This window comes from Sinohyriopsis cumingii, chromosome 1 (assembly GCF_028554795.1).
Source record: "Sinohyriopsis cumingii isolate HCF-2022 chromosome 1, ASM2855479v2, whole genome shotgun sequence".
NCBI lineage: Eukaryota > Metazoa > Mollusca > Bivalvia > Unionida > Unionidae > Sinohyriopsis > Sinohyriopsis cumingii.
Genome location: NC_142961.1, coordinates 26,600,073 through 26,620,385, shown reverse-complemented (window position 1 = coordinate 26,620,385; position 20,313 = coordinate 26,600,073). Strand labels below are relative to the sequence as shown.

At 33.1% G+C, this 20,313-nt stretch overlaps 1 protein-coding gene and 1 long non-coding RNA gene across 2 annotated transcripts in view; both read right to left on the bottom strand.

Annotated features, from left to right (window-relative positions):
- Positions 1 to 425: 425 nt before the first annotated feature.
- LOC149806579 (uncharacterized) lies at positions 426 to 8,499 on the bottom strand. Its single transcript, XR_016420571.1, has 2 exons — positions 3,484 to 8,499; positions 426 to 3,366 (listed from the first exon to the last, which is right to left on the bottom strand). It is a non-coding gene; the product is annotated as an uncharacterized LOC149806579 (long non-coding RNA).
- A 1,583-nt stretch (positions 8,500 to 10,082) lies between these two features.
- The window catches only part of LOC149806578 (nucleotide sugar transporter SLC35D2-like), a 79,227-nt gene continuing 68,996 nt past the window's right edge, over positions 10,083 to 20,313 (bottom strand). The window contains exon 11 of the mRNA XM_089954903.1: positions 10,083 to 13,132. Within this exon, the coding sequence (XP_089811029.1) occupies positions 13,030 to 13,132 (103 nt within the window). The 3' untranslated portion in view covers positions 10,083 to 13,029. The remainder of the gene's footprint in view (positions 13,133 to 20,313) is intronic.

Below are 20,313 nucleotides of genomic sequence, written 5' to 3'. Positions count from 1 at the left end.
AAGCTACTGGCTTTTTCACATAGCCATATTGGTTGAGACTTGAACTCGCCAAGAGATGAGAAGGGGTGAGTGATCTGTAAAGGCAAATGCCTTAAACCACTCTGACACCCAGGGGTCCCTTATCCAAAACTGCATAATTTATGAATGGGTTAATCAGTAGGTGTTTAAAAGCACATCAGCACATGCATGGCAATAGGAGTAAAGTGCCTTGTCCAGATAAATACTACAGCAGCTACCTTGAGCTGGCCTGGGCAAGATTTGAACCTGTAACACCCTGATTACGAGTCAAGCATGTTACCACTCAGCCACCACAGCTACCTTGCATTACTGATGAAGGAGGATGTACTTTTCTCTGTATCATGGTGCAGGGCAAAATATGAATGACTGCATAATTAAGTTATAAAACAAATAACAAAAATTCAAGATTGGCAAGATTTATCCACATTTTAATAAAAAAGATAAACTTTCACAGGAGAATACATTTTAAAATGTTAACACTCATGTAAAAAAAAATACATTCAAAAATACATAAAAATGTAAATTAAAACAGGAGCTGTAAGTCCTATATATGCATTATATCCATCACACTGATTCAGTATGAACTGTATGAAATTACACTATGTGGTATGCTAAAAGATTAATTCTTCTTGACAACATCAGCCTTTCTAACATCATCAATTCTATGCATAATAGTTGTAACAGAGGTAATGTCAGACACTAAATGTGACACAACACAGTGACAACATGGTGAAATTCCATAATAATGTATTTGAATGTAATAATACATAATGTATTGAATGTAATAATACATAATGTATTTGAATGTAATAATACATAATAATGTATTTAAAGGTAATACATAATGTATTTGAATGTAATAATACATAATGTATTTGACTGTAATAATACATAATGTATTTGACTGTAATAATACATAATAATGTATTTGAATGTAATAATACATAATAATGTATATCAATGTAATATTACATAATAATGTATTTGAATTACAAAAAAAATAATAGTACCATCTGTACTTGTTCATAAGTTGAATCCAACTACAAACTGTACATACCCAGATCTACCATCACATAATGCGCTGGCAGACCTGGGTCTGTGCAGGTTGCTTCTGTAGAACAAAGAGCATACACCCTAATCTGCAGGTGAATCTTTCTTGTTTGTAGTTTGACTTTACTTATAAGCAAGTACAGACGGTAGTGAAACACAAGCACCATGAACAGCACATTATATACCCATTTCATGTTTAACAGACCTCCATTTAGGAACTAGTAGTGTATGGTTGATTCTGGAGATTTTGGGTCAGTTGGTCTTAGTGTTTGGTCAAGATATCTGGTTTCAACTAAAATTACTGTGGAAAAAACCATTATCATGTTATTAGACTTACCATGACTGTGACCTCTGGATTTCAGAATTTGTTAGTCTGTCTTGTTACCCTAAGTACATGCTATCCACAAAGTTTAGGTCAAGAAACTCTCACTAGAATAAAGTTATTCTGCAAAATTCATCTTTCTTGACCATGACATTTGACCTTTTGATCCCAAACCAACATGCATATACCATTTTAAAAGAAAGCCCTCTACAAACTTTTGTCAAGGTGCTGGGTTAAAAGCAATCTTTCAAAAATACATGTAGTGTGGATTGGTTTGAGTTTTTGGTGAACAGCTCAGGACAATAAAGAATATTATCTAGAAATCATAAAAGCTTGTTTAAACAAACATTAAATCTTAATGCATAAAACAGTACTTTGATAAATTACAGACAAATCTCTCTTTCTCTCTTTCTTGTAGGTAAAATTATAGAGATATAAATTTTAACTTTGCCCTCGCTTGTTCTCAGAATTACAAGTACTCCAAAGGATCAAATTCAAAACCTTCAGGACAGTCATCTTCATTTGGAAAAGAAGGGGTTAAAAAGTAAAGCAACACACTCTTGTAAATTGTTATCAAGATGATGGGTTACAAATCCCCCATATTCAATTTTTCTGTTCAGCACTCAAACTCTCATGGATGAAGAGTGACTGATGATCACAATCATGCTACCTGTAAAACATTCCATCATCGATACATTAGACAAATGTAGAGGCTGTAAAATCCTCTTTCCAATAAAACAAGGTTTCAAAATAAAAATATTGTCTACTAAGATTCCAGATCTTAATGTGCAGAGTCATCCATCTTGATGATAATAAATGAACATATACAAACTACAGCTTTAAAAATGGTTACAAAGTCACTAATCAGACGCAGATCACCTCATTAAAATAAAATGATCCTGCCTATTTAAAACTGCCTCAAATCTTTATGATACAGACCCATTATTCCAGTTTTAATAAAAATGGGATGAGAATTATGGTTTCCAGATTGGTAATAAGCAATCACATGCAAAATCACCTCATAAATATTCATGACATCACTCATTACTTGCAGTCCAAGATTTTGATGACCAAAGCGTGTATTCCAAGTCTGAGTATGTGTGTGATTTGGATTTCTAATGTTGCTTTAACAATTTTTCAGTCATATCACAATGATGTCTGCAATGTGGCAGTTTACAGTGATATCTAGCACTTGGGCATCATGCCGCAGACATGTAGCATGATGTCCCTCCCAGTCACATAATCCTGACACCAGGCCAACCAGTCCTAGTGCTAACCTCTTAATGCTGAGTGCCAAGCAAAGCTGCTGCTAGTACCATTTTTATAAGTCTTTAGTATGACTTGGCCAGGGTTTCAAACCCATGACTTCCCACATCCGAGGTGGACACTTTACCCACTTAATCCACTGGACTGGTTCTTCCAAGTCTGAAAAAAACTGGATCACAAATATGGCTTCTGTAGTGTTAACATGCTCAGCCAATCTGATCTAACATTACATCATTCATAATAAATACATGCCTCTTGCTAGTTATCAAACACATCAAAGATCTTGATAATATATGCCATTATTTCAAGTTTATTCAAATCTGAATCAGAAATATGGTTTTCAGTGTGGTAACCAGTTCATCCAATCAGATCCAAGTCAACTCACTAATATTTATGTCTCGTTATTCACCTTAAGAGTTCGATGAAATAAGCATATACTTTTAGTTTGATCAAATTTTGGTTACGATATGGCCTCCAGAGTGGTAACAAGCTCTGCCAATCATATGTAAGAATACCAATATATAAAGTTTGATAGAAATTGGATAAGAAATATAGCTTCCATAGGGTTAGCAAGTTTATCCAATTAGACACAAGATCACTTCATTTGTATGCATGGTCCTTGCTCATTATGAAATTCATTCCAAGTTTGATTCAAATTGCAACAGAAATATGGCCTCCAGAGTGGTAACAAAGTAAGAAAATCAGATAACCTCATTAATAGAGAACTATGGCCTCCAGAGTGGTAACAAAGTTAAGAAAATCGGATAACCTCATTACCACAGAAATATGGCATTTAGAGTGGTAACAAAGTAAGAAAATCGGATAACCTCATTAACACAGAAATATGGCCTCCAGAGTGGTAACAAAGTAAGAAAATCGGATAACCTCATTAACACAGAAATATGGCCTCCAGAGTGGTAACAAAGTAAGAAAATCGGATAACCTCATTAACACAGAAATATAGCCTCCAGAGTGGTAACAAAGTAAGAAAATCAGATAACCTCATTAATACAGAAATATGGCCTCCAGAGTGGTAACAAAGTAAGAAAATCAGATAACCTCATTAATACAGAAATATGGCCTCCAGAGTGGGAACAAAGTAAGAAAATCGGATAACCTCATTACCACAGAAATATGGCCTCCAGAATGGTAACAAAGTAAGAAAATCAGATAACCTCATTAATACAGAAATATGGCCTCCAGAGTGGTAACAAAATAAGAAAATCAGATAACCTCATTAAAACAAAAATATGGCCTTTAGAGTGGTAACAAAGTAAGAAAATCGGATAACCTCATTAATACAGAACTATGGCCTCCAGAGTGGTAACAAAGTAAGAAAATCGGATAACCTCATTAACACAGAAGGATCCTGCCCATTAGCAAACTAAGTCTGCCATTTTGATGATATAAACCCATATCCAAGTTTTGTCGAAATTGGATCAGAAGAAATGGACTTCAGAGTGGTAACAAGCAACTGTTGTCAAATGCATGAAGAATGCCAAGTTAGCTAAGAACCTGGGGTACAAAGTGTACTTATTTTTTGTTAATGGCAGCAGAAAACTGGTGTACAAAGTAAATATTTTTGTTAATAATACAGGCATGTATACAATTTTCAAGAGATGTTTTATGGAATGGTAAAATATTATTGATGGTCTACCAAGGGCCCCAGTGAACAAATATTATGAAGGACTGAGAAAACATGAAAAAAGCATCAAAGTCTTTCAGATATTTTTTGAGAAATACTGCAAATTATCTATACAGTTGAGAGGAAATGGAATGTTGCATGAAATCAGATTTACCAAACCAATGACTGGAAAATGATAAATTTACTATGGAACTGGTCTATAAACAAATACAGAGTTTCTTTTCAGTTCAAAATCATTCATCAAAACAGTCTATACAACTAGTAATTTCAAATGAAAACTGAAGCCAAATATCATTGCACATTCTGTAATGAGCACTTAACAACAAGGATATATTTTTGAACTGTTCCATTTGAAAACAATATTACTTAAATATATGTTACTAGTGAAAGATAAAAAATGTGGTAGGCAAGTAAATTACTGACATGTTTGCAGATGATGCAACAATTTCTTCATCAAACAGCAATGTCTATACCTTGCGATGCAAACTAAGTTCAGACCTTACAAAAAATGAAGAGTGGTCAAAACAAAATTAGATGATAATAAGTGAATACAAAGACAACATGCATGTTCATGGAACACCTAAAAAACTTTTCAAGTTAATGAAAAAGATATATCACTACACTTTAATAAGAATGCAGTTGAAAATGTAAACAATGTAAAACTATTCAGAATAACCATTGACAGAAGTTTTACATCAGAAAAACAAGTAGACAGTGTTATGTCCCTCGCATCTAAAATTTCATTGTTTAGTACAATAAAAAAGCACCTGACAACAGACTCCAGAAATCTTTATGATATGCTTTCAACAATTTATTACTGTTCAACAATATGAGGAAATTGTAAAAGTTCTCAAAAATGAGAAGCTCCGCTGATTCTTGATATTGTTTTGGTCTATTTAAAATTGAAATTTAGAGTCATATTGTGAATGGATGCAACAACCTTTGCACCTGGCCTGGAATGGATGCTTTATGTTTTTATGCTGATCCAACTCAATTCTGCTTTTCTGATTATGATGGTCTGGATTATTGGGTCAATTCAGTGCAGTAAGGAGAATGGATTCAGCTGGAAATGTACTCGAAATTCCAGAACAGCTTCGGTGTGTATCAGGTTTTGCAGGACATTTCATTCTGATTTGCAGAACTAAGAAAGTACATTCTGAGGAAATTCAAGATGCATAAATATATTATCATTCTTATTACCAGCTAAAGAAGACATGTTTATACCCTGTCAATTGCATCTCACTGGTGGAGGAACCCCACGTATGACCTGTATCATAGTGTCTTCTATCACTAGCCTAACACTGTATCAAACTAGTTACACAAGGAAATTACAAAACAGCTGTTGTGTGACAGTCCATTTAGCCAGTGGAAATAATACTTTTCATCATCTTGGCTTATTGGCTCTGAGGCTCTTAGTTTCCTAAAAAAGGAAAAGTTGCATTGTTTTCTCGAATCTAGTATTTTGATAGATTGCAAAATGATATGTCTCTGATAGAGATGCGACAGATGTTGGCCTCAATACGTCTTTCTATATTTTATAGACTCTAAAGAGCACTGGTCATAGTCTGAACCATTCTATTTGCAAAAAGATACAAATAATTTTTTCAATGATGAGAATGGTATTTTCAATTACTGTGTGTCTCACGTTAGTTAATGACATTGTGTATATCACGTTACTTCGTGTTCTTGTTTGTAAGTGTCATTTCTGGCTCAGTGAACTCTTCCACATCATTAACTTTATCATCCATACTTTCAAATGGATGAAACAGCTTGTTTAGTTCATACACAAATTTACTTAACCAAAACATGGGGCCCCGAGTGACCGAGTAGTCTAAAGTGCTCTCCATTACGGATCACTGCCATCTCACCGCTGTCTGCACCGGTTTGAGTCTCAGATTCAGCCAATGTGGGTATGTGAGAAAGCTTCCAGTAGCTTCTCATGGGTCAGTGGTTCTTTCATGGGTTCTTTATCCACCATTAATAATGGCCACCATGTAAAGCCTATCATGTGCTGAAAAATGACGTTAAACCTGACAACAACATAACTAAAACATAAGGTGTCTACTAAATGAGTGTACATCGTTTGTTTACAAAGTAGTTCCTAACACATAATAAAGTGGAACCCTGCTGTAATGCGATAATTGGGGGATCAAAAAAATTAGATCACGTTAATAATGGGGTCGTGTTAATGCTGGATTTTACAGTATTGTACTTTTTCCAGAGAACAACTCATTGGCACACATACGTGTATTCATGTCTAATGTATATGAAGAATAGGGTATCAACACCGTTTACTATCATGCCATCGTGGCATGCAGTTCATACATAATGCATGTAATTCCATTGAAAAATTGCACACAGATTTACAATATTCAATAATTTTGTCCAAGATCATTGTGCCTGAATTCAGCATTTAATATATAGTATGAACAGAGTATTAACACCATTTACTTGCCGTCTGATATCGTACTGTCAGGGGTTGCAATTAATCCACAATACATGTAATTCCATTGCAAAAACTGCATGCATATTTAAACTATTCAATAATTTTGTCACAGATCATTATGTGTCTAAATTCAATGGGAAAAGTTAACAGCAAAATTAGGTTAAGAAAGACGAAGCACATGTATGGTTCATTATATTTCAAGGTCTATGAATGGTGTCTGTACAAATTTCATACTGCTAAAATTTTCTCATATGCGTTTCTGTGTACATTTATCCATTGTAAATTTCCAATAATTAACGCTTGTATGCCTATTCGTTTGAATGACTACAGCAAGAATAATTAACAATCAACACATGCTTTCAGCGTGCATATAACTGTTTACTTCAGATTTTGTGAATACTGAAAGAAACATGTGAAAACAACTATACTAATCATTGCACAAAGTGCAGAGAATGACTTGCATTTGTGAACTTGCTTTTCCATAATGGTAAAATAATTTTATAAAATATAGGAAATTAATAATGAGTTCATAAGCAAACACCATACACATGTAAAACCCAAGAACTAAGTGCAGTAGACCTGCAGTGGTCACAAGTCACTTTTATAAATATATTTAAGCTGAATGCATGTACAATTTCATACCCTTTCAATTTCCAGCTAATAAAGTGGACACTATTTACTGGTCAACTGATTGTGTCTAACAACACCGCCAAGCCCAGCAAACATGTTGGCCGCTTTTGTTTTTTCATGTTTATTAAATTGTGAGACTCTTGTATCAACCACTGCATTGTCTGCTGCTTGGTTGTGTATGCAGTTAATGAAAAAACACATGTTGGTTATTGTTTAAGCAACGATTGTATACATAATTAATTGAAGACAATCACAAAGACGACTTACTGGCTTTACTCATGGATCAGTAATAAGTAACATTTCCGATGTTTATTTGGGCATAACCTTCAAGAACCTGGTGAAATTGTTAAATTTCAGAAGCTACACCATTATTAAGATCGTATTATATTAAAATTTATATGCAAACTCTTCCCCAAAATGATAATAAATGTTTTACACAGTATTTCTCTTATTAAAAAATGTTTTTCCTGGTACGAGAAAAATACATGGACGTGTATTTAAAATTTCAGGAACCATGCCACAATCATATTATATTCTAATTCATATGCGAACTCTTCCCCAAAATGATAATACATTTTTTTACACTATTTCACATACTTTGAACAAAAAATATTTGCTCATGTGCGAATGAATATACAAAATTTTGGGAGCCACACCATAGCTGTGTTATATCCGAATTCGCGTTATCGTGGGGCACATTATGATGGGGTCGCACTGTACTACTTTTAGGCACATGTGTTGTGCATGTGCGTGCAATATCAAGGTGTTCAGTATCACAAAATACTGCACTATTCTGACAATGCAAAGCTAACAGAGGCAAAAATAAGCACATAATAAATATCAATTCAGTGTATGAACATCTCTCAACTTTTGTATCTAATGTTGTTTTATGAAAGTATAATACTGATGTAAACTTTGCTACATGCCACATTTTTGAAGAATGACCTAAAGGTATATCTATGCAGAATTGATTGTTAACTGCTATGTATCCATGATGATCTCGATGAATGTTATTTTCAAAACACAGTTATTGAAGAGATGAAGAAATAATTGTATATGCAGTAAGATGCTCTTACTTTCACTATGTATATTAACATGTATTTGTAGATCATGAGAAAAATGTGCACAATAAATAAATATATATATATATATATATATATATATATATATATATATATATATATATGTAATAGTGGTGACTTATTACAGTGCCTAATCTTTAAATCTTTAGAAGCTCTAAGTGCTTTACAATATTAGAAAACACAAAAACATATACACCAACAAGATAACAAAAACAAACATCATGAAATTACAAAACAAAATGAAGATGTTAGGTGTGCTTGGATGTCATGCATTAGTTGGGTTCTGTTTATCCCCAATTGTACTATAACTGTCTTTCATTAAGAACATGACACCATCACATTAGACTCACCAGTCAACCCGTTTATGCTACGACAGACCCTCATTAACTGCATTAAATAACAACTCCTTGGGGACTGATGCTAAACTGTGAACTAGACCTAACCTGGGACAACAATGATCTTTACTAAAATGTACATGGCAGGCGATGAACCAATGTGCATGATCTAACACCCTCCAGTTACTCGATCAAGTTGTTCCATCATACAGAAGCTGAATTGCTGTCATTGCAAATAACTCCATACCTCACCATGATCTTAGCTACACTACAACTTTCAATTCTGAACACAAATCATTTGAAGTAGTTCAAACCTCACTCACAATGGAACAAAGGATAAGTTCTGGTTAGTAGCTGAAGTTCCCATGTCACAACTACAATGAGTAGTATCCCAGATGACTATTCAGTGAAGTTCCCATGTCACAACTACAATGAGTAGTATCCCAGATGACTATTCAGTGAAGTTCCCATGTCATGACTACAATTAGTATCCCAGATGACTATTCAGTGAAGTTCCCATGTCACAACTACAATGAGTAGTATCCCAGATGACTATTCAGTGAAGTTCCCATGTCATGACTACAATGAGTAGTATCCCAGATGACTATTCAGTGAAGTTCCCATGTCACAACTACAATGAGTAGTATCCCAGATGACTATTCAGTGAAGTTCCCATGTCATGACTACAATGAGTAGTATCCCAGATGACTATTCTGGGAAGTTCCCATGTCACAACTACAATGACTAGTATCCCAGATGACTATTCAGTGAAGTTCCCATGTCACAACTACAATGAGTAGTATCCCAGATGACTATTCAGTGAAGTTCCCATGTCATGACTACAATTAGTATCCCAGATGACTATTCAGTGAAGTTCCCATGTCACAACTACAATGAGTAGTATCCCAGATGACTATTCAGTGAAGTTCCCATGTCATGACTACAATGAGTAGTATCCCAGATGACTATTCAGTGAAGTTCCCATGTCACAACTACAATGAGTAGTATCCCAGATGACTATTCAGTGAAGTTCCCATGTCATGACTACAATGAGTAGTATCCCAGATGACTATTCAGTGAAGTTCCCATGTCATGACTACAATGAGTAGTATCCCAGATGACTATTCAGTGAAGTTCCCATGTCACAACTACAATGAGTAGTATCCCAGATGACTATTCAGTGAAGTTCCCATGTCACAACTACAATGAGTAGTATCCCAGATGACTATTCTGGGAAGTTCCCATGTCACAACTACAATGAGTAGTATCCCAGATGACTATTCAGTGAAGTTCCCATGTCATGACTACAATTAGTATCCCAGATGACTATTCAGTGAAGTTCCCATGTCACAACTACAATGAGTAGTATCCCAGATGACTATTCAGTGAAGTTCCCATGTCATGACTACAATGAGTAGTATCCCAGATGACTATTCTGGGAAGTTCACATTCCACAATAGTTCCAGTATGGTGGATTAAGCAGTTACTAGTAAACGTTTTATGCAGAATTATTTCTTCTTAATGCATGAAAACCCAGTATGTACTTAATTCACTGTCCTATTACAAATGTACCAAAATGTAAGATAACAAGGGGAGATGAATGCACTTTGAACGAAATTCCCTCAAAAATAAAGAATTACAAAAAACAAGACAATTAATTAACTGAATTACCGGGTACATTTGATGCATATTACATGTAAAAGTAAAACTGAGGAATTCACCAGGAGTATTAACAACTCATCACATTACTGATTTACAAGTTCCAAAGCTTAATACTATTAAAACTGATGGAAAGTTCTGGCAACTTCTGCACCAAAGAAAAGGATCAAAAAAGCAAAATAATCCTAATAAATCTGATGCAGCCACTTATGTGGTAAATATTTTAAAATGTGAAATCAAGTAAGAAAACTAAGAAAAGATTAAAAGCACCCAGCGACAAGATCTGTAACTAGCTTGGCAAAATACAGGATAGTAGCCAAAAAAAATGTTTTGGAATCTAATAAACAAATTAACTGGATGATGACCATGAAATATGATATTATAAGTGACATGTAAAAACACTTTTAAGAACTTGATACTGAGTATAAAGTCGAATTCAGCCAACGTGGGTATGTGAGAAAGCATGCCACTAACTTCTTGTGGGTTGGTGGTTCTTTCCGGAGTTTTCCCGGGTTCTTCCTCCACCATTAATACTGGCTGCCATGTATAGCTTATCGTGTGCTGAAAAATGGCGTTAAACCCCACAACAACAACAACAACAACAACTGAGTATAAAGAGAATGAATGTGAGAAAATGAAATCAGAAGACCTGGTAGATGAATTTCACCCAATGGGAAAAAAATAACCCTCCAGAATGGCAATTATAGAGTTAGGTCAACCAATTCATTAAGATGCAATTCAACATGCAATCAATAATTTAAAATGCAACAAAGCCCAATCTCTGAACTTAATAACATGAAATCTGTATAATGCCAATAACAAAATTCTTTAATGATGTCTTTACAACTGGGACTGTCCCAAAGATATGGACCTTTGATAGGATCACTCCATTACACTACAAAGGATCCAAACAGGACCCAAATAATTTTCATGGAATCACACTAACAAGCTGTATGGACAAACTTTATACAGATATCATAAATAAGTTAGAAAATATTTAGAACAGAACTGTATCATATCTGATAAACAATGAGCTTTCAGAAAAGAAAAAACTACAATCTTTCCATTTTAGAAACTCTTACAGCTAAATATGTGATACAAAAACAACATTTATACCTAGGATTCACCAACTTCAAAAAGGGCTCTGTCAGTATATAGCAAAAAGAATTGCTTTTAAAATTACCAAGACTTGCTTTTGGTGGACTACTGTATACCTCTGTGAAAGCCTAAGCGTCAATGTTTTTACACATATTATTTTAAAGACTAGTACTGGAGATAAGCTAGGTGATAACTTAAGCCTCACATTATTTAATACATACCTAAAATGTTGTACCATTTCCAGCCACCTTGTGCTTTCTTTCAAATAATGTTGAGGTGTGTTTTGAAAATCTAAAAAATGAACTTTACTCACAAGTTAAGTCCAACTGCAAACTGCACAAAGATCTGCCAAAGCATAATGCTAAGGCAGATCTGGGTCTGTGCAGTTTGTTAGGAGTATTCAGTTGAACAAACAATATATACCCTGATCTGTAGGTGCACTATGCTAGGGCAAGAGAGAATCTTTGTTGTTTGCACCTTGACTCGACTTACAAATGAGTACATATGGTATATATTTTGATGTTTTGACTTATTAGTGAGTATATTTGATATATATTTTGATGTTTAATGATAATGGGCTATATCTATGTTTCCTGATGGAGTCTGAGTCAAAGTCTAACATTAGGGTTCTAAGCACACAAAAGATAAAATACAATTAAAATAAAAATAATCATAATAAATTGTTGTATTTTCTGCCTAAAGCAAGCAGTTTTAGTAAACTAATTCAAATTGGTACTGCTGATTCCTAGCAATGGAATAAAATGATTGCTTTGTTTTGGATACCAATGAATCAAACACAACCAGTATAGATAAATACTTTCAGTTCTGAAATTTCACAAGAACCTGTCTTTAATTATCAAACAATGGAATAATTACTTTGATCCATTGTTAATTATCACATGGCTCATGCTCATATTTCATCAGGAAATAAAAGCACCTATCAAGGACACAAAATTCATTTTCAAGCAATATATCTGAATGCATGTAAACTAGGGAATAATTAAGTACTTTTGATGAATGTTCATTATAAAGTTGACATAATATCTTAACTAGGCATTTCAATCTTAAGAACTCTAAAACATTTGTTGTTAAACTAAATCTGTGTGATGACACAGCAGCTAAAGGGGCTTTATAGCATAGCAGTAAAGGTGCAGTAATTTTATCTACATCAGTTTGGGAATTAGCAGTCTGGGCTACCAGAAATCTCAAGCATCTAAGATCTCAAACAGAGATAAAAACAGATCTCAAACAGAGATAAAAATAGATCTCAGAGGTAAAAATTGCTGCATCATCATCATCATAATAATAATAATAACTAGAAAACTGAGAAAACCTTATCTTCTTCCTCAATTATTCCAACAACATATGGATTTCACTTTTAATGAACCATGTAAAGTGAACCATGCAAAGTGCTGCAATGTCACAAAGTGTTGAAAATTTGTAGTTTCTGCCACATGAGTCAAACAACTTCGTCTTTTCTAGACCATCTGTACTGGATTTTTAACTTCTATGGTGATATCAACTTTTGGTGGAGCTGGCTTCTTGAAGGCAACACAACTATACAGCAAACTGCCAGACACACTGTACAAACAAAAAAAAACCAAAAAAAAAATCAATATTGTATCAAAGACGTTTTCATGTAAAGTTCTTAAATGTTGATATAAAATTAGGATCAGTTTCATGTAAAGTTTGTAAAGGTTGATACAAAATTAGGATCAGTTTCATGTAAAGTTTGTAAAGGTTGATACAAGATTAGGATCAGTTTCATGTAAAGTTCAAAAAGGTTGATACAAGATTAGGTTCAGTTTCTTGTAAAGTTTGTAAAGGTTGATACAAGATTAGGATCAGTTTCATGTGACGTGTGATGTGATTTGGATTTTTAACGTAGCTTTAAAAAAAATCAGTCATATCACTACAAGTCTGCAATGTGGCAGTTTATAGTGATGTAGCATGATGTCCCACCCAGTCACATTATCCTGACACCAGGCCGACTAGTCCTAACACTAACCTCTTAATGCCGAGCGCCAAGCGAGGCAGCTGTTAGTACCATTTTTGTAAGTCTTTGGTATGACTCGACCGGGGATCAAACACATGAGCTCCCACACCCGAGGAGGACGCTCTAACCACTAGGCCACTGGAGAGACTGATCAGTTTCACATAAAGTTTATAAACGTTGATACAAGATTACGATCAGTTTCATGTAAAGTTCTTAAATGTTGATACAAGATTGGGATCAGTTTCATGTAAAGTTTGTAAAGGTTGATACAAAATTAGGATCAGTTTCATGTAAAGTTTGTAAAGGTTGTTAAATGATTAGGATCAGTTTCATGTAAAGTTTGTAAAGGTTGATACAAGATTAGGATCAGTCTCTTTTAAAGTTTGTAAAGGCTGATACAAGATTAGGATCAATTTCATTTAAAGTTTGTAAAGGCTGATACAAAATTAGGATCAGTTTCATGTAAAGTTTGTAAAGGTTGATACAAAATTAGGATCAGTTTCATGTAAAGTTTGTAAAGGTTGATACAAAATTAGGATCAGTTTCTTTTAAGGTTTGTAAAGGTTGATACAAGATTAGGATCAGTTTCATGTAAAGTTTATAAAGGCTGATACAAAATTGGGATCAGTTTCATGTAAAGTTTGTAAAGGTTGATACAAAATTAGGATCAGTTTCATGTAACATTTGTAAAGGGTTGATGCCAGATTAGGATCAGTTTCATGTAAAGTTTGTAAAGGTTGATACAAGATTAGGATCAGTTTCATGTAAAGTTTGTAAAGGTTGTTAAAAGATTAGGATCAGTTTCATGTAAAGTTCATAAAGGTTGATACAAGATTAGGATCAGTTTCATGTAAAGTTTGTAAAGGTTGATACAAAATTAGGATCAGTTTCATGTAAAGTTTGTAAAGGTTGATACAAGATTAGGATCAGTTTCATGTAAAGTTTGTTGTTGTTGTTGTTGTATGGTTTAACGCCATTTTTCAGCACAAGATATGCTATACATGGCAGCCAGTATTAATGGTGGAGGAAGAACCCAGGAAATCCCCAGAAAGAACCACCGACCCTTGAGAAGCTACTGGCAAGCTTTCTCACATACCGACATTGGCCGAATCCGAGACTCGAACCTACGCAGACAGAGGTGAGATGGCAGTGATCCGTAACGGAGAGTGTTTTAGACCACTCAGTCACTCGGGGCCCCTGTAAAGTTTGTAAAGGTTTATCCAAAATTAGGATCAGTTTCATGTAAAGTTTGTAAAGGTTGATCCAAAATTAGGATCAGTTTCATGTAAAGTTTGTAAAGGTTGATCCAAAATTAGGATCAATTTCATGTAAAGTTTGTAAAGGTTGATCCAAAATTAGGATCAGTTTCATGTAAAGTTTGTAAAGGTTGATACAAAATTAGGATCAGTTTCATGTAAAGTTTGTACAGGTTGATCCAAAATTAGGATCAGTTTCATGTAAAGTTTGTAAAGGTTGATACAAAATTAGGATCAGTTTCATGTAAAGTTTGTAAAGGTTGATCCAAAATTAGGATCAGTTTCATGTAAAGTTTGTAAAGGTTGATCCAAAATTAGGATCAGTTTCATGTAAAGTTTGTAAAGGTTGATACAAAATTAGGATCAGTTTCATGTAACATTTGTAAAGGGTTGATGCCAGATTAGGATCAGTTTCATGTAAAGTTTGTAAAGGTTGATACAAGATTAGGATCAGTTTCATGTAAAGTTTGTAAAGGTTGTTAAAAGATTAGGATCAGTTTCATGTAAAGTTCGTAAAGGTTGATACAAGATTAGGATCAGTTTCATGTAAAGTTTGTAAAGGTTGATACAAGATTAGGATCAGTTTCATGCAAAGTTTGTAAAGGTTGATACAAGATTAGGATCAGTTTCATGTAAAGTTTGTAAAGGTTTATCGAAAATTAGGATCAGTTTCACGTAAAGTTTGTAAAGGTTGATCCAAAATCAGGATCAGTTTCATGTAAAGTTTGTAAAGGTTGACCCAGAATTAGGATCAATTTCATAGGATCAGTTTCATGTAAAGTTTGTAAAGGTTGATCCAAAATTAGGATCAGTTTCATAGGATCAGTTTCATGTAAAGTTTGTAAAGGTTGATCCAAAATTAGGATCAGTTTCATGTAAAGTTTGTAAAGGTTGATCCAAAATTAGGATCAGTTTCATGTAAAGTTTGTAAAGGTTGATCCAAAATTAGGATCAGTTTCATGTAAAGTTTGTAAAGGTTGATACAAAATTAGGATCAGTTTCATGTAAAGTTTGTACAGGTTGATCCAAAATTAGGATCAGTTTCATGTAAAGTTTGTAAAGGTTGATACAAAATTAGGATCAGTTTCATGCAAAGTTTGTAAAGGTTGATACAAAACTAGGATCAGTTTCATGTAAAGTTTGTAAAGGTTGTTAAATGATCAGGATCAGTTTCATGTAAAGTTTGTAAACGTTGATACAAGATTAGGATCAGTTTCTTTTAAAGTTTGTAAAGGTTGACACAAGATTAGGATCAGTTTCATGTAAAGTTTGTAAGGTTGATACAAAATTAGGTTCCGTTTCATGTAAAATTTGTAAAGGTTGATACATAATTAGGATCAGTTTCATGTAAAGTTTGTAAAGGTTGATCCAAAATTAGGATCAGTTTCATGCAAAGTTTGTAAAGGTTGATACAAGATTAGGATCAGTTTCATGTAAAGTTTGTAAAGGTTGATATAAAATTAGGATCAGTTTCTTTTAAAGTCTGTAAAGGTTGACACAAGATTAGGATCAGTTTCATGTAAAGTTTGTAGAGGTTGATACAAAATCAGGATCAGTTTCATGTAAAGTTTGTAAAGGTTGATACAAAATTAAGATCAGTTTCATGTAAAGTTTGTAAAGGGTTGATGCCAGATTAGGATCAGTTTCATGTAAAGTTTGTAAAGGTTGATACAAGATTAGGATCAGTTTCATGTAAAGTTTGTAAAGGTTGATACAAAATTAGGATCAGTTTCATGTAAAGTTTGTAAAGGTTGTTAAACGATTAGGATCAGTTTCATGTAAAGTTTGTAAAGGCTGATACAAGATTAGGATCAGTTTCTTTTAAAGTCTGTAAAGGTTGACACAAGATTAGGATCAGTTTTTCATGTAAAGTTTGTAAAGGTTGATACAAAATTAGGATCAGTTTTATGTAAAGTTTGTAAAGGTTGATACAAAATTAGGATCAGTTTCATGTAAAGTTTGTAAAGGTTGATACAAGATTAGGATCAGTTTCATGTAAAGTTTGTACAGGTTGATCCAAAATTAGGATCAGTTTCATGTAAAGTTTGTAAAGGTTGATATAAAATTAGGATCAGTTTCATGTAAAGTTTGTAAAGGTTGATCCAAAATTAGGATCAGTTTCATGCAAAGTTTGTAAAGGTTGATACAAGATTAGGATCAGTTTCATGTAAAGTTTGTAAAGGTTGATATAAAATTAGGATCAGTTTCTTTTAAGGTCTGTAAAGGTTGACACAAGATTAGGATCAGTTTCATGTAAAGTTTGTAGAGGTTGATACAAAATCAGGATCAGTTTCATGTAAAGTTTGTAAAGGTTGATACAAAATTAAGATCAGTTTCATGTAAAGTTTGTAAAGGGTTGATGCCAGATTAGGATCAGTTTCATGTAAAGTTTGTAAAGGTTGATACAAGATTAGGATCAGTTTCATGTAAAGTTTGTAAAGGCTGATACAAGATTAGGATCAGTTTCTTTTAAAGTTTGTAAAGGTTGACACAAGATTAGGATCAGTTTTTCATGTAAAGTTTGTAAAGGTTGATACAAAATTAGGATCAGTTTCATGTAAAGTTTGTAAAGGTTGATACAAAATTAGGATCAGTTTCATGTAAAGTTTGTAAAGGTTGATACAAGATTAGGATCAGTTTCTTTTAAAGTCTGTAAAGGTTGACACAAGATTAGGATCAGTTTCATGTAAAGTTTGTACAGGTTGATCCAAAATTAGGATCAGTTTCATGTAAAGTTTGTAAAGGTTGATACAAAATTAGGATCAGTTTCATGTAAAGTTTGTAAAGGTTGTTAAACGATTAGGATCAGTTTCATGTAAAGTTTGTAAAGGCTGATACAAGATTAGGATCAGTTTCTTTTAAAGTTTGTAAAGGTTGACACAAGATTAGGATCAGTTTTTCATGTAAAGTTTGTAAAGGTTGATACAAAATTAGGATCAGTTTCATGTAAAGTTTGTAAAGGTTGATACAAAATTAGGATCAGTTTCATGTAAAGTTTGTAAAGGTTGATACAAGATTAGGATCCGTTTCATGTAAAGTTTATAAAGGTTGATACAAAATTAGGATCAGTTTCCTGTAAAGTTTGCAAAGGTTGATACAAAATTAAGATCACTTTCATGTAAAGTTTGTAAAGGGTTGATGCCAGATTAGGATCAGTTTCATGTAAAGTTTGTAAAGGTTGATACAAGATTAGGATCAGTTTCATGTAAAGTTTGTAAAGGTTGATACAAAATTAAGATCAGTTTCATGTAAAGTTTGTAAAGGTTGATCCAAAATTAGGATCAGTTTCATGTAAAGTTTGTAAAGGTTGATACAAGATTAGGATCAGTTTCATGTAAAGTTTGTAAAGGTTGATATAAAATTAGGATCAGTTTCATGTAAAGTTTGTAAAGGTTGATACAGGATTAGGATCAGTTTCATGTAAAGTTTGTAAAGGTTGATCCAAAATTAGGATCATTTTCATGTAAAGTTTGTAAAGGTTGATCCAAAATTAGGATCTGTTTTATGTAAAGTTTGTAAAGGTTGATCCAAAATTAGGATCAGTTTCATGTAAAGTTTGTAAAGGTTGATCCAAAATTAGGATCAGTTTCATGTAAAGTTTGTAAAGGTTGATACAAAATTAGGATCAGTTTCATGTAACATTTGTAAAGGGTTGATGCCAGATTAGGATCAGTTTCATGTAAAGGTTGATACAAGATTAGGATCAGTTTCATGTAAAGTTTGTAAAGGTTGTTAAAAGATTAGGATCAGTTTCATGTAAAGTTTGTAAAGGTTGATACAAGATTAGGATCAGTTTCATGTAAAGTTTGTAAAGGTTGATACAAAATTAGGATCAGTTTCATGTAAAGTTTGTAAAGGTTGATACAAGATTAGGATCAGTTTCATGTAAAGTTTGTAAAGGTTGATACAAGATTAGGATCAGTTTCATGTAAAGTTTGTAAAGGTTTATCCAAAATTAGGATCAGTTTCACATAAAGTTTGTAAAGGTTGATATAAAATTAGGATCAGTTTCATGTAAAGTTTGTAAAGGTTGACCCAAAATTAGGATCAGTTTCATATGATCAGTTTCATGTAAAGTTTGTAAAGGTTGATCCAAAATTAGGATCAGTTTCATGTAAAGTTTGTAAAGATTGATCCAAAATTAGGATCAGTTTCATGTAAAGGTTGTAAAGGTTGATACAAAATTAGGATCAGTTTGATGTAAAGTTTGTAAAGGTTGATACAAAATTAGGATCAGTTTCATGTAAAGTTTGTAAAGGTTGTTAAACGATTAGGATCAGTTTCAAGTAAAGTTTGTAAAGGTTGATACAAGATTAGGATCAGTTTCATGTAAAGTTTGTAGAGGTTGATACAAAATTAGGATCAGTTTCATGTAAAGTTTGTAAAGTTTAATACAAAATTAGGATAAGTTTCATGTAAAGTTTGTAAAGGTTGATACAAGATTAGGATCAGTTTCATGTAAAGTTTATAAAGGTTGATACAGAATTAGGATCAGTTTCATGTAAAGTTTGTAAAGGTTGATACAAAATTAAGATCAGTTTCATGTAAAGTTTGTAAAGGGTTGATGCCAGATTAGGATCAGTTACATGTAAAGTTTGTAAAGGTTGATACAAGATTAGGATGAGTTTCATGTAAAGTTTGTAAAGGTTGATACAAGATTAGGATCAGTTTGATGTAAAGTTTGTAAAGGTTGTTAAAAGATTAGGATCAGTTTCATGTAAAGTTTGTAAAGGTTGATACAAGATTAGGATCAGTTTCATGTAAAGTTTGTAAAGGTTGATAGAAAATTAGGATCAGTTTCATGTAAAGTTTGTAAAGGTTGATTGAAAATTAGGATCAGTTTCATGTAAAGTTTGTAAAGGTTGATCCAAAATTAGGATCAGTTTCATGTAAAGTTTGTAAAGGTTGATACAAAATTAGGATCAGTTTCATGTAAAGTTTGTAAAGGTTGATACAAGATTAGGATCAGTTTCATGTAAAGTTTATAAAGGTTGATACAAAATTAGGATCAGTTTCATGTAAAGTTTGTAAAGGTTGATCCAAAATTAGGATCAGTTTCATGTAAAGTTTGTAATGTTTGATCCAAAATTAGGATCAGTTTCATGTAAAGTTTGTAAAGGTTGATCCAAAATTACGATCAGTTTCATGTAAAGTTTGTAAAGGTTGATACAAGATTAGGATCAGTTTCATGTAAAGTTTGTAAAGGTTGATCCAAAATTAGGATCAGTTTCATGTAAAGTTTGTAAAAGGTTGATACAAAATTAGGATCAGTTTTATAATCCCTGAAGACAAAACTATGTTAATCTGTTAAGATAGTAAAAATTACTAATCAATTAATTGCCACTTATAAACTCACTCTCCAACTTATTTTATTTGATTACCCGAGTATTCTATACTTTAATTTTGTAGGTCACATGACCTTTTGTTAAACCTTGAAGTGTTACAAGATCCCTCAGTGTTCACTTGTTTGAGAAAAGGAATGAAAACTGTACTCAGCATTTAAATTGCAT